Below are 15,791 nucleotides of genomic sequence, written 5' to 3' on the forward strand. Positions count from 1 at the left end.
TCTCAGCCAAGCATGGTGAAGAAAAGGGAGCTTTTTCGCCTACAAAAATAATATTTTAGGAAAAAAGGAACATTTGCTATCTAACTGGGAGTCTCGTGAGTGAAAGCATCCGAAGTTCTTCAAAGGTTGATTTAATTTGGTTGCTTTTCCTATTTTTGTGAAAATGTTGCCTGCTGAAAGCAGAGCCTAGCATAGCATTATGCCATGATAAACTTACACAAATGCTTGTCTAGCGTTGGCTGTAACGCATATTTTGAAAATCTGAGATGACAGTGTTGTTAACAAAAGGCTAAGCTTGTGTTTGAATATATTTATTTCATTTCATTTGCGATTTTCATGAATAGGAAAAGTTTCTAGGGGTATTTATGTCCGTTGCGTTATGCTAATGCATTTGAGGCTATGATTACGCTCCCGGATACGGGATTGCTCGTCGCAACTGGTTAATGATTGTTTGATTTTATATCATTAGTTGAATTTGCCGTGCTGCATTTTCCCTGCTTTTTTCCCAAGTGGGACGCAAGCGTCCCCTATACCATAAGAAGTTAACTAGTGACTGGCCATTAGTGAGTAATATACTCGGAAGCGGGGGGGGGGGGGTGCGCGCATCTGAAGCCTCACTAGAAGACCACTCTGGCACTCTCTCCTCTGGCGGAGATGTTTTGGGTCGGCCTCTGGAATCAGTTAAAATGCCCTGGGAGGTGCAGACAAAGGATCCGCTTTGGGAAAGTCGTATTCCTGGCTGTAGTGCTGGTTGTGCTGTTAAATTGACATCTCTCTGATATCCAATAGTTCTTCCCGGCTGTATGTAATAATACTTAAGGTTTTCTGGAAGAATCATGTATGAAATAATACATTAAAAAAACAAAATACCGCACAGGACTAGAAGCGAAACTGCGCTGTCTCACTTTTTAATCTAGGCACTCTGTGTACATTGAAGGGACAGCCATGCTGCCCTGTTCTGAGCCAATTGCAATTTCCTAAGTCCTTCATTGTGGCACCTGGACAGTAGTCCGGGTGTGACAAAACTAGGGCCTATAGGACCTGCATTGTTGGTAGTGTTAAGAAGGCAGAGCAGCGCTTCATTATGGACAAACTTCTCTCCATCTTAGCTACTGTTACATCAACATGTTTTGACCATTACAGTTTACAATCCAGGGTTCTTCCAAGCAGTTTAGTCACCTCAATATGCTCAATGTTCAAATTCTTCATCACAAGATTTAGTTGAAGTTTAGGGTTTAGTGAATGATTTAACCTGTTACATCTATGGGGGCGCTATTTCATTATTGGATAAAAAAACGTGCCCGTTTTAAGCGCAATATTTTTTCACAAAAAGATGCTCGACTATGCATATAATTGACAGCTTTGGAAAGAGGACACTCTGATGTTTCCAAAACTGCAAAGATATTGTCTGTGAGTGCCCCAGAACTGATGCTACAGGCGAAACCAAGATGAAACTTCAACCAGGAAATGAGCAGGATTTTTGAGGCTCTGTATTTCATTGTCTCCTTATATGGCTGTGAATGCACAAGGAATGAGCCTGCCCGATCTATCGTTTCCCCAAGGTGTCTGCAGCATTGTGACGTATTTGTAGGCATATCATTGGAAGATTGACCATAAGAGACTACATTTGCCAGGTGTCCGCCCGGTGTCCTCCATCGAAATTGGTGCGTCATCTTCAACTGCACGTCTTTTTCCAAGCGATGCACCGGAGAAAGTAGACTACCACGAACGATATATCAATGAAGAGATATGTGAAAAACACATTGAGGATTGATTCTAAACAGCGTTTGCCGTGTTTCAGTCGATATTATGGAGTTAATTTGGAAAACAGTTCGCCCTTTTGATGACTGGATTTACGGGTTTTTTTGGTACCCAAACGTGATGTACAAAACGGAGCGATTTCTACTACACAAAGAATCTTTCAGGAAAAACTGAACATTTGCTATGTAACTGAGAGTCTCCTCATTGAAAATATCCGAAGTTCTTCAAAGGTAAATGATTTCATTTGAATCCTTTTCTGGTTTTTGTGCAAATGTTGCCCGCTAAATGCTATGCTAAATGCTACGCTAAATGCTACACTAGCTATCAATACTCTTACACAAATGCTTGTTTTGCTATGGTTCAAAAGCATATTTTGTCATCTCAGATTTTCAGTGTTGTTAAGAAAAGGCTAAGCTTGAGAGCTAGCACATTCATTTAATTTCATTTGCGATTTTCATAAATAGTTAACGTTAAGTAATGCTAATGAGCTTGAGGCTATAAAAGTTTTTTTTCCATAGCCAAACGTGAACAAAACGGAGCGATTCGTCCTACACAAATAATATTGTTTTGAAAAACTGAACATTTGCTATCTAACTGAGAGTCTCCTCATTGAAAACATCTGAAGTTCTTCAAAGGTAAATGATTTTATTTGAATGATTTTCTTGTTTTTGTGAAAATGTTGCTGGCTGAATTCTAGGCTTATAGCTATGCTAGCTATCAATACTCTTACACAAATGCTTGTTTAGCTATGGTTGAAAAGCATATTTTGAAAATCTGAGATGACAGTGATGTTAACAAAAGTCTAAGCTTGAGAGCAAATATATTTATTTCATTTAATTTGCGATTTTCATGACTAGTTAACGTTGCGTTATGCTAATGAGCTTGAGTCTATAAATGGGATCCCGGATCCGGGATTGCTCGACGCAAGAAGTTAACCCAAACACAAAGCTTTTAGTTTTTTAAATATTTAAGACTAATTTAATTCTTGCCACCCATTCTGAAACTGACTGCAGCTCTTTGTTAAGTGTTGCAGTAATTTCACTCCTTGTAGTAGCGGACGTGTATAGTGTTAAGTCATCTGCATACAGTATATAGATTGTTAATCAAAACCAGTGGCATGACATGAGTAAAGATTGAAAAAGTAAGGGGCCTAGACAGCTGCCCTGGGGAATTCCAGATTCTACCTCGATTATTCTACCTCGATTATGTTGGAGAGGCTTTCATTACACCCTCTGTCTTCTGTTAGACATTGATAATGTCAAAAGCCGCACTGAGGTCATCAAGTTCTCTCAGACAATCATATCCACTAGTGCAAACCGTCACAAAACGTTTCACAATGGAAACGATAGTTTCTATTGGACAAGTTCAGGTACAGTATGTCCCTCCCCATTTGTTTCCGTTTGGTTCTGAGTGAATAGACCCCAGTACTCCCTTCCCATGTCAACAACACAGCCCTGGCCTCCATCACTTACTTTATAGTTTCCTTTATGTCCACCATTTCAACACTTATAACCCTCCCACATCCAGCCCTTCATGATTGTCTTTATGTATTTCTTCTGTGGTGGACTTCTCTTCCTTAGATCACTCATCTTAATAACTGAACATCTTGTCGCCGCTATTAAGACAACCTGTACTTCTTATCCATGTCCTCTTGTCTTAGAACATTGCAGCGGGACCTTCTCTGTGACTCACTGGCGTGAGTCCATATGCCTCAGAGGAAGTCTCTATCTATTTCTCTCTCTCTCTTTGACTATCTCACTGCTCTCTCTCTCTCTCTCTCTCGCTCTCTCTATGGCATGAGTCCATGTGCCTCAGAGGAAGTCTCTTCGTCTCTCTCTCTCGCTCTTTGTCTCTCTCTCTCTGTCTCTCTCTTTCTCTCTGTACAGGCTCATGACGTGACTGGTTACTCATCTATCTCATCTATTACTCATCTATCTCCCATTGTAAGACACATGCACACAAACAGGACAGTGAACCAGCATGATGCCGTTAAACAACGTCTCCGAGCTACATGCACGACTTCCTCAGTCTCTGCTTCAGTGTCTTCTAGACAACACTGCCAATTATCAGTGAAGTAACGGGCAAGAATGCGACGATCAAGCTTTTCTCTGTGTGTATATTCTGTTTGTGGTACCTCTTTCTGACAGCAACAGGGACGGTATCTGTTTTGTGTATATCTGTAAGTCTGTGTTTGTTACCTGCTGCAGAAAGATGGTGGCCCCCAGTGCGGTGTGGTGGAGCTAGGTGCACTGATGCTGTGTGTTAAGGCTCTGTGTGGGGTCTGGGGGCCCACAGGCCTCTCTGCCTGGCTGTCCACAGGCTCTGGTAGGTCCACAGAGCAGGACTTGGTGGTGGGGCTGGAGACAGGGGTCCCCTGGACTGGAGGGGAGTGGCAGGGAGAGGCCAGAGGTGATATGTTGGAAGAGGGGTAACCTAAAGAGAAAACAGGGTTATTTGGAGGGAAGACTGGTTCAATGAAATGTAACAAATCAGATCACGATTTAAACAAAGACAAAATAGAAATTGCACATACTGCCCACACACAAGTGCACATACGCACCGACACAGGCACACACACAAACTGAATGGACAAAGAATGGGATAACCCGTCTCTTGCATCTCCTACATGGCCCCGTAACATTTGAATCATTCTAAATAACCTGTTCTGTTCTGATGGGACACAAATGTCACTTAAAGTGTCTACACACACTCACACGAACACACACCTGGTCTGGTCATGCGTCTGTTGTAGAGGTGGTTGGAGGTGGCTGAAGCAGAGTAGGAGGCAGACATGGAGCGACTCTTCGAGATGGTGAGCATTACAGAGCTGTTCCACGACTCACTGTTCCCCATGCTGGAAAACACACGGGATATCAACACCTCAGTAAGTCACAATACTCTAACACACAGGATATCACAACCACAGACTGTATGCACTGTAAAAGGAAGCAGCCTGTGGGGCCCCGAAAGGGTCCAATCTGGAACCAGAAAGGGTTCTACCTGGAACCAAAAAGTGTTCTCCGATGGGGACAACCGAATAACTTTTCTATGAGTGTACTGGGTGGTGACCCCAGCAGTATTTTAAGCCTGCTCTGACATACAGGATAAAAATCTCCCTGGGACATTTATTCTAGAATGTTTTGTCTCCAGGAAGCCGCCAAAGAGCCAGACTGAAGTCTGCAGATACCGATCTGACTTCAGGATTAATTGTTCATCTCTGACCTTCAACCAATATCTCAAACAGAGGAACAATTTAGATGATAAATAATAGCACCAAGAGGCACGTTATTTTGGCCAGAACAACCACAGACTGGTCCCTGGGGAGAACAGCCAGTTCTGAGCCTGACACAAAGTGGAAATGGAATGAATCTCAACAGTGGTGTGCATTATCATCTGTATGTCTCAAACAATGTTATCATCACAGGTTAAGTGGTTTATTCTGCGTATTTCTTACACCTATTCTTACACATGCACCAAATCTTCAGGATCTACAAAGTGGAAGGAGGTAGGGTTAAGAGAGTATATGGTGGGAAGTAGAGGACTAGGGTCAGTTTAGGATTGGGCAACAGACTGCTGGATGCTAAAACACAGTCTCTGTACAGATGCAGGCCAGCTGCCTTGGAGGAGCACTCCACAGGACTGGAGCCACAAACAGACCAGTCTCCTTCAAAGACAGACATACACATAGAACATCCTACGTTCTCCAGTGCAAACTCCCACATGACCCATCCATCATTCACCACTAAGAAAATATATCAGTGTTGCACGTGCATTACAGGTCTAATATTTCACGACGGGCCATAAAAGGAGGAGGGTTTGCAGCTGGGGAGGACCTTATGAGGACCGCTGGCCTCAGGGTGACCCCTATGAGAAGCTACTCGAGCAGCAGGAAGCAAGTCTGACGTCTGGATGTAAAGAGAGAGAGGGAAAGGAGTGAGAGAGTGAGAATGGGAAAAAGAGAGAGAGAGAGAGAGGGGGGCGAGGGATAGAAGAGGGGAATGTGAGTGTGAGTGTGAGAGAGAGAGATGGGGAGAAAAGGTTAGTAGGGGATAGTGTAGGCTACCTGCATGGTGGACTGTCGTGGAGGGGTTTGATGCTGGCAGAGCGGTCTCTGCGTACAGGTCCTGGTTCTATGGTGGGAAGACCTGTGGCTGAGGTGGTGGTGGTCCATGTAGAGGAGATCCTTCTCAGCAGGCCTGGAGGCAGGCTCCGTCTCAGACGCTACAACACACACAGATGCACATAAAGTCGTGGGTCAGGTCCAGCTCTCTGAACAGCCAATCAAATCAAATGTAATTTGGCATACACACAGCAGTTGTTATTGTGGGTGTAGCAAAATGCATCCACTGGTCAACATTTGATCCTCTACTGTGCACCAACAGCAACCTGGACGGAAGACCAGAGGTCCACCTCTACAGACAAACATTGTGAAAGGAGAAGAACATTTGAGGTGGGCAGATGATGGTTTTCCGGTTGATAAGGGAACGTGACAGATGGCAGAACTGGAGGAAGGCCCCCAGAATCATGTGGCAAAAAACAATGTGGCCAAAAAATTGGTGCCAGGTCAAATCTTCCAAGGACTGCATGATTCATTATTATCCATTCAAATAACATAACACATGCTTGAGAGATTAGTTTGAATGAAAAAAAAGGTTGTGATGATACAAAGCATACTGTATAGTCTGGTACTAACTCCATCTTAATGAAACTCGTTTTATCTACGATTTGGATAGATATGTTTTAAAGTAGAGGATAAAAGCACCATTGTTCATTGACTAAAGAGAGAGAGAACAGAACCAGAGAAAAGCCTTGCTGACAGGAACATTAATATTTCACTCTTTCCTGGGCTTGTGTGTGTGTATGCATATATGCGTGTGTGTGTGTGTGTGTGTGTGTGTGCTTCCTGGCATATTAATCCATCTGAAACACACACACCCTGTGCATACCAGGTCAGTCTTGTCACCCTACTCTTTCTAAAGCCTCTCTCTCAGGACCATGGATTAGTATTTCCATTGGTTATAATATGAGTGCAGTCATTGCCGTCCTTATGACATTCAATACGACCTGATGGTGAGATAGACACAGGGTGATTGGCTCACAGACTCAGAGGCTCGGAGCAGGATTTAAAGGGTTAAAGAGGTCCAGATGTCTGATGCTATCGAGGTGAGCCATGTCTCTTTCAGTTACTCACAAAGACAGTCTGTGTCACGGCCAAGGGGGAGGGGTCAACTTCCTCATGTCAACCCTGGTTTGTGTCTAATGGGCTCTAAACATTGAATGAGGCAATCTATTCTGAAATCTATATGGGTCTAATAAAAAATACAAATATATTGAACAAAAATATATCAGCGAAATGCAACAGTTAACAATTTTACTGAGTTACAGTTCTTAGAAGGAAATCAGTCAAATGAAATCAATTCATTAGGCGATAATCTATGAATGTCACATGACTGAGCAGGGGCGCAGCCATGGAGGGCATAGGCCCACCCACTAGGGAGTCAGGCCCAGCCAATCAGAATTACTTTTTCTCCACAAAAAAGGCATTATTACAGACAGAACTAATCCTGAGTTTCATCAGCTGTCCGGGTGGCTGGTCTCAGATGATCCCACAGGTGAATCCTGTGGTTGTGAGGCCGGTTAGACGTACTGCCAAGTTCTCTAAAATTACGTTGGAGGTGGCTTATGGTAGAGAAATTAACATTACATTCTCTGGCAGCAGCTCTGGTGGACATTCCTGCAGTCAGCATGCCAATTGCACGCTTCCTCAAAATTTGAGACATCTGTGGCGTTGTGTGGTGTGACAAAACTTCACCTTTTATTGTCCCCAGCAGAAGGTGCACCTGTGTAATGACCATGCTGTTTCATCAGCTTCTTGACATGCCACATCTGTCAGGTGGATGGATTATCTTGGCAAAGGAGAAATGCTCACTAACAGGGATGTAAACACATTTGGGCACTAAATTTGGGAGAAATAAGCTTTTTGTGCGTATGGAACATTTTGGGGATATTTTATTTTAACTCATGAAACATGGGACCAACACTTTACATGTTGTGTTTATATTTTTGTTCAGTATATTTAATACAAGTAATACATTTTCTGGTGAGAGTGCCTTGGTTTAAGAACAAGCTACATTTTCCATTACTACACAATTGTTATATACGCCTGGGATGCTGAACTTGAAGCGACGATGTGTTTGTTTTTCACCACAGTCTAATACAAAACATTGGTTTGGCTGCACTTGTTCAAAGAAAAAGGTTTTGGGGAGCATTCAAGCATAAATAACTTCTCTAATCTAAACCCATTATCGTCAGAGGTACACAGTGCAAGCAAAACAGCTTTTCCTCTGGACTGCATTTAGCTAGTCTCTCTCTGTCCTAGGCCCTCAGGCCCTTAGACTGAGTTACCACACACACACACACACACACACACACACACACACACACACACACACACACACACACACACACACACACACACACACACACACACACACACACACAGTCTTCAGGGGGGGAAACTCAAATACTCTGGAGTAGCACATCTCTCCTCTGGAATTTCAGAAAGTGTTTTGTCTAGCAGACCGGGCTTCACGACGTTGAAACGGCTCTTATACAAGAAACAGAGACAGAACTGCACGACCAGACAGTATTCTGATCCGAGGGAAGGAGGAAGGAAGTAAAGGAGCAGTGAGGACTGGGTAGCAGATGTAAGGGCTTCACCTCCTCACTACGACCTTCTCTAAATTGTGTTTTGATTACTTTTAACCATCAGAGAGAGTAAGAGGGGGGGACTCTCGTTCCTTATGTTGGACGGACACTGTTTTATTCAGATAGACTCTATGTTGACACAGGTGTGGAGAACCCCAGATAAAACAGCAGCAGCTCAGGAACCAGATGCTCTCAGTGGTGTTTGTCTGCACTCAGAAATGCCAGAATATCACCTTTAATCCACAGGCTGAGAGTCTGGAGTGAGTGGAGAGCAGAAATGTGGTCAACAGCCTAGCTAGGAGAGTAGAACGCTACAGTATCAGATACAGTAGATGGTGAGATGGCACAGAGGAAGAGACAGATTGGTAGTGGGGTCTAGACTGCCGATGTAAAGCTAGGCACACGTGTTCGTAGTAGTTATAGGGAGTAGGGTTTGAGGACCGATACAGGAGCTATTTGTCTGCAAAGAACTTCCTGTTATGATATATTAACCACAGAGATGTAATTCAATTAAAGTTTTTTTTATATATATATATAGCATTTGACTGAATACACAGCATATACTCAGCATTATGGCTATGTTCATAGTTGACTAGCCACAATCACTAGTGCAATGCTTTGGTGTCCATGAGCCATAACACGAACCCAACGTTTTTCCCTGACTTGAAAACGTCACCCGACAAGGAAAAACCGGGCCCTAGTTAAAGCCTACATAACCCAGTACAGTAACTACATCAGTAGAATCAATAAAGAGTTCAATGAGGCTGCTTAAAGCTTCTCGGGGTATCCTGCATAGCATCACACACGCTTTATTTAGTCTCACCTCCGCACTAAGTACCTGCATGCATTTTGAAGTATTGGCCTTGTTAAACATTAAAGGCCTTCTGTGGGAATGTGCGTCACTGTTCACTACATTATAGGGTCTTTCCAGCATGGGGAGGTGAAATGGGGATGTGTGGACGAGGTTGAGAGGAGGCATTGTGTGTGTGTGTGCGTGTGTGTGTGAGAGAGAGAGAAAAGTGCTAACTAACAGAAAAAAATAACATTCAAAGCTCAAAGCGTTCTCATTGAAAAGTTAGTTCATTAAATCGGCAGAATAAAACATTTCAGATTTGTCATGCGCGCTCAAAACCTGTGTGGATGTATGTGTGTGTTTATGCACACATACTATACATACATGTCTATAAAAGTACAGTAGCCTTTACCTTTGGGATGGCCAGTTTCTCTCTCTCTGGCCAGTCTTCAGAGTCGGAGCAGGTGTGTGTGTCGCTGAGTGCCTGCAGAGGGCTGATTCGAGGCCGGTGCAGCGGCTGCAAACTGATCTGGGTACTGAGCAGGTTACTGACAGCCCGCAGGGAACTGCAGGTGTTGGGGGGCAGAGAGGGGTCCGCCAGCAGGTCTGAGATCAATCCATGGGCTTCCCCCATCACCGCTATGTCCACCAACACACTGGTGCCCGACGACTTAAGGAAAAGAACAGGAGGGAGACAGGGGGTGGAGAGAGAAAGAGTGAGGGAGAGAGAGAAAGAGTGAGGGAGAGAGAGAGTGAGAGTGAGAGTGAGAGAGGAAGGGAAGGAGAAGGGACAATAAGCAAGGGAGTGTAAGGGGAGAGAAAGATGGTCAGTTAGCGCAGGAAAGCTGATGCGGTGCAAAGGTGACGCTATTACTTTGCTAGGCAGACGTCACGGCACGCTGACGCACACCGTTTCTGCCTCTGCCCTGATGCGTACCTGTGTGTGTGGGGGGACGGGGGGATTGCAGAGGAGGAGAGACAAAGAGCGCCAACAATGAGGTTAAGAGAAGGGGGGAGATATTAAAGGGAGTAATGGGGGAAGGAGGGGACATTATATCCTCCTTTAACTAATTTCATATCTGTAAGAGTGTCAGAGAAAACACAACCAGAGAGTGAGGAAGGATGAGTCTGAATCTTAGCATTTCATCCTGCCATTCCTTGGAATCTACATTCAGCCCATACATATCCCAGGACAGTGTGTGTGCGCTTCTGTGTCACTCCAGCGCCCATTAACAACTGTGTATTGGCAAGGCCATGATAGAATAGACAGACCAGTGGTTGCTCTGGCAACAGACTAGCTTCTGTGGGTCACACACATACTAAACACGCTGTTTGTGACAGGGGCTTCTATGTTTTGGCAGCCAGATGCATGCACTCTGAAATCTGACATTAAAGCATACAGGAAGCCATGTCGGGGAGACAGTTTCACAGCCGGAAACTGCTCTTCAATGGGATGTCTTTGCGTTTGCAACACATGTTATCCATTTTGGAGCCCATTGAGGTGGGCTCTTGCCAGTGTAAAGCTGGAAATAAGAAAGACAGCTATGGCTCAAGACAAAACTTGCTCAACACACAGAGAGACATATAAAGAAAATGCATAAAACATTCAGACCAAACGCCAGGCTACCACACTACTGCTAGCACTAGTCAAAATAATACTTAGATACCATAGATCTCTTTATTAAGATGATGGAAGAGCAGCTGACATTGTTTACTCTCTAAGCATGGAAGCAACTAATCTTATCCAAGACAACTCCTAACTCCATACGAATCCACACAGCTGTGTGTACTGAGGCAATAAAGGTTAAGCTTCCGCTAGATGGTCACATACACACGGGCACGCACACACAGACGCAAACACACATCATTTTTTGAATTGCTTTGGTAGAAGTCTGTGGTACATTTTTACAACTCTTCGTACAAAACTCAAAACAGATCATCAAAAAGCCTTTTTTTTAAAGTACAACACAACAAATCATACAGTCAACTTTTCACAAAACGTAGTGTTTCATCTAGAAATACATGTTTCACATTGCAATACATGTTCATACAATGCTCACATTACTTTTATGATTCTATTCTCTTTTGTTAAAATACATTTTACTATTACTAAAGCTTGTTAAGGATAGGGGGCAGTATTTCCCCTTTGGATGAATTGCGTGCCCATAGTGAACTACATCAAAATCTGTCCTAAATTGCTAATATATGCATATTATTATTATTATTGGATAGAAAACACTCTGAAGCTTTTTTTTGATTCTGCACTTAGTTTGACCATTTTCGTTGACCTGTAGTATGTAATTTGGAAGTTTTGATGCAAAATTATCCTGGACCAGAAGTCATTTTTGGGGCATTTGAGCTGAAAGTGGTAGCAGATGCTGCTACATGGACACTAGAATTGAACATTATGAAACAAAACGATTTATTGTTGAAGTAGGACTCCTTGCACTACATTCTGATCGAAGACCATCAAAGGTAAGGGAATATTTATGTTGTAATTTTGTATTTCTGTTGACTCCAACATAGCGGAGAAATATTGTTACGTCTGAGCGCCATCTCAGATTATTGCAATGTTAGGCTTTTTCCGTAACGTTAAAAAAAGTGACACAGCGGTTGCATTAACAACCAGTGTATCTTTTTAATTATATTTAGAACATGTATCTTTAGTCAAAGTTTATGATGAGTATTTCTGTTATCTGGCGTAGCTTTCTATAATTCCTCCGGGCATTTTGGAGAATTTTCTGAACATGGCGTCAATGTAAACCGAGATTTATGGATATAAAATGCATATTATCGAACAAAACATAAATGTACTGTGTAACATGTCATATGACTGTCATCTGATGAAGATTTTCCAGAGGTTAGTGAAAGATTTTTTTTAAATCCTGCTTTTTGTCATTTTATCTTTTGTGGTACAAAATGGCTACGTTTTCGCTTTGTTTTGGTGGTGGTCTAACATAAATATATGCTGTGTTTTCGCTGTAAAACATTTAAAAAATCTGACACGCTGGGTGGATGAACAAGGTGTTTATCTTTCATTTGAGGTATTGGACTTGTTAATGTGTGGAGGTTAAATATTTCTAAGAATATTTTTGCATTCCCTACGCCACCTTTTCAGCTGAACGGGGGGGGTGGAGTTCCCTGAGGGGAACGCCCTGATGTCACGCCCTGGTCGAAATATATTATGTTTATTCTTCATTTATTCGGTCAGGCCAGGGTGTGACATGGGTTATTGTGGTGTGTTTTTGTCTTGGGGTTTTGTGGGATATCTAGCATTAGTCTATGGCTGCCTGAGGCGGTTCTTAATCAGAGTCAGGTGATTATCGTTGTCTCTGATTGGGAACCATATTTAGGTAGCCATATTCTTTGTGTGATTGGTGGGTGATTGTCCTTAGTGTCCTTGTTCCTGTCGCTATGTTAGTTTACACTAGTATAGGCTGTTTCGGTTTTTGTTACGTTCTTTTTGTTTTGTAGTATTTGTATTGATTCGTGTTTCACGTTTTTTCATTAAACATGGATCGCAATCTACACGCTGCATTTTGGTCCGACTCTCTTTCGCCTACAGAAAACCTTTACACCTGAGGGGAACGCCTCGCCTCAACAGGAGGCTTTCACACTGAATTGTTTTTTTCCTAACTTCTTTTTTTAACCTCTTAGTTCGGTAAATTTGGACTGGTGTGAAAACTATCCACACTAGGGAGCGCACTAAACGCTCTGTGGTTCTCTCCAATTCAATTCCTAAGGTGGTGCGGTTCGCTGCAGGTGAGAACGCAGTCTGGACCAAAGACAGGAAAATAACCCAAGTTGCGCATTGTCATTGGTTGTTTGACTGCGAGCATGAAATACACACATGATCATAACTTGAGATCTCTGAAACGTTCTGTTAATATCAGGGCAGTTATGAGCGCATCCGATGCAGATTAGAGGAGCCCGGGTCTATACCAGGGAAATAGGGTACTGAATATAGACTATTCGTGTCGCAGTTAGAGTGGTTTGGGCTGTTTCCTTTAATGCATGTTGTTGGAAGACCAAAGCGAAAGTAATATGAAGATTGGGACGCACAGGTGATGCTTTATGATAATCCTAAATGGATTTGGCTCGAGCATTTCTGTCCAATAAACAAATGACGTGCATAGACAAGTGGTTGTTTAGGAATTTCTATTCATTTGACAATTTTGGCAATGTGAAACCAACCGGACCAAATGACAAAAATACAATGTAATACATAGTCAAACTCTGATGCGAACTATAGCTCAAAACTGTGTGTGAAACGCCCTTCATCCGATCTTAATTGATGATCACTTCAACGTTTGGTAAATGAATAGAATTTGACATGAAAACTGATATAATTCACTACATATTTTGAGACCTACATAATGAAAATGGTAGTGTTAGGTTCTATTTCTCAGAGTAAAAAACTCCATGGACACTATGAAAGCTTATTAACCCAGTTGAATTCTTCCCACAGGATCAATACAGCTACATTAGACAAAACACATTGTTCACATAAGCACTGATATTTAACCCCTCCTCTGTGCAGAGTCTCCTCCGACACATCTAAACCAACGTTGTATCTTTATTGCTTAAGCAGGAAACTAAGTGATACCGGCCATAAACTTTTATTTCTCCCTTAACGTGACCTGACCTGATCTCGACCCCCCTTCATCACTAATCCTTGGCTCTCTCCCTTTATCAATTCCTGCCACATGTGGTCACTTTCCCTGCACTCAGTACATTCCAAGCTTATTTGCCCCCACCATATTCTTTCCTCCTACAGATAACCATGAACATATGGCATTTCTATATTACAACTAATGATTTAGAAGGATTTAAAGTTCATCAATCCAAACCTATCAGTATGTAAAGTAGAAACAAGTATGATATGTACTCGAATGTACTACTATGATGATGACTACTATGATTTTACTTCACAGCAAGTGTTTTTTTTATTTTTATCTGAGAGACAAGATCAGAGATGTGCTGTATATATCAAATCACAGTTTATTGGTCACATACACAGATGAGCAGATTACAGTAGGTGCAGCAAAATGCTTGTGTTTCTAACACCTACAGTGCAGTAATACAATATCAACACAATACCAATAAGCAAGAAAAATATAAAAAAGTCCAAAACAAGAAAAAAAGTAGCTCCTATACAGCAAACATCTATCCAAAGTCTAGTATGCTTGAATAAAATTGGCCAATACAGTACTGTAATGCAATATACGTAGCTGACAGTTTGAACCAAAGTGACAACAGTCCACACATTTTGGTATATGACCCCAATGGGAATTGAACCGACAACTCTGGTGTTGCTAGTGCCATGCTCTTATGAACTGAGCTACGTACAGGACCACTAGCTGCCATCCCCAGGAGTCACTGGAGACTAGACTAAACTAATCTAACGCGTCATAATAGTGCACCGTTAGAGTACTGACCATTGCTGTCTGGAACTGTCTGGCAGGGCTTTCTCCTATAGAACTCCATTTTTATGGAACGGTCTGTCTACCCATGTCAGAGACGCAAACTCGGTCTCAACCTTTAAGTCTTTACTGAAGACTCATCTCTTCAGTGGGTCATATGATTGAGTGTAGTCTGGCTCAGGAGTGGGAAGGTGAACGGAAAGGCGCTGGAGCAACGAACCACCCTTGCTGTCTCTGCCTGGCCGGTTCCCCTCTTTCCACTGGGATTCTCTGCCTCTAACCCTATTACAGGGGCTGAGTCACTGGCTTACTGGGGCTCTCTCATGCCGTCCCTGGAAGGGGTGCGTCACCTGAGTGGGTTGATTCACTGATGTGGTCATCCTGTCTGGGTTGGCGCCCCCCCTTGGGTTGTGCCATGGCGGAGATCTTTGCGGGCTATACTCAGCTTTGTCTCAGGATGGTAAGTTGGTGGTTGAAGGTATCCCTCTAGTGGTGTGGGGGCTGTGCTTTGGCAAAGTGGGTGGGGTTATATCCTTCCTGTTTGGCCCTGTCCGGGGGTGTCCTCGGATGGGGCCACAGTGTCTCCTGACCCCTCCTGTCTCAGCCTCCAGTATTTATGCTGCAGTAGTTTATGTGTCGGGGGGCTGGGGTCAGTTTGTTATATCTGGAGTACTTCTCCTGTCCAATTCGGTGTCCTGTGTGAATCTAAGTGTGCGTTCTCTAATTCTCTCCTTCTCTCTCTCGGAGGACCTGAGCCATAGGACCATGCCCCAGGACTACCTGACATGATGACTCCTTGCTGTCCCCAGTCCACCTGGCCGTGCTGCTGCTCCAGTTTCAACTGTTCTGCCTTATTATTATTCGACCATGCTGGTCATTTATGAACATTTGAACATCTTGGCCATGTCTGTTATAATCTCCACCCGGCACAGCCGGAAGAGGACTGGCCACCCCACATATGCTCTCTCTAATTCTCTTTCTTTCTCTCTCTCAGAGGACCTGAGCCCTAGGACCATGCCCCAGGACTACCTGACATGATGACTCCTTGCTGTCCCCAGTCCACCTGGCCGTGCTGCTGCTCCAGTTTCAACTGTTCTGCCTTATTA

At 43.2% G+C, this 15,791-nt stretch overlaps 1 protein-coding gene across 2 annotated transcripts in view; it reads right to left on the reverse strand.

Annotated features, from left to right (window-relative positions):
• The window catches only part of LOC135514825 (cGMP-inhibited 3',5'-cyclic phosphodiesterase 3A-like), a 100,412-nt gene that overhangs the window by 16,634 nt on the left and 67,987 nt on the right, over positions 1–15,791 (reverse strand). For both annotated transcript variants that reach the window (XM_064938458.1, XM_064938457.1), the window contains 4 exons: positions 9,675–9,932; positions 5,825–5,982; positions 4,488–4,615; positions 3,960–4,194 (listed from right to left, as the gene is read on the reverse strand). In XM_064938458.1, coding sequence (XP_064794530.1) covers positions 3,960–4,194; positions 4,488–4,615; positions 5,825–5,982; positions 9,675–9,932 — 779 coding nt within the window. The remainder of the gene's footprint in view (positions 1–3,959; positions 4,195–4,487; positions 4,616–5,824; positions 5,983–9,674; positions 9,933–15,791) is intronic.

This window comes from Oncorhynchus masou, chromosome 26, assembly GCF_036934945.1.
Source record: "Oncorhynchus masou masou isolate Uvic2021 chromosome 26, UVic_Omas_1.1, whole genome shotgun sequence".
In the NCBI taxonomy this organism is placed as follows: domain Eukaryota; kingdom Metazoa; phylum Chordata; class Actinopteri; order Salmoniformes; family Salmonidae; genus Oncorhynchus; species Oncorhynchus masou.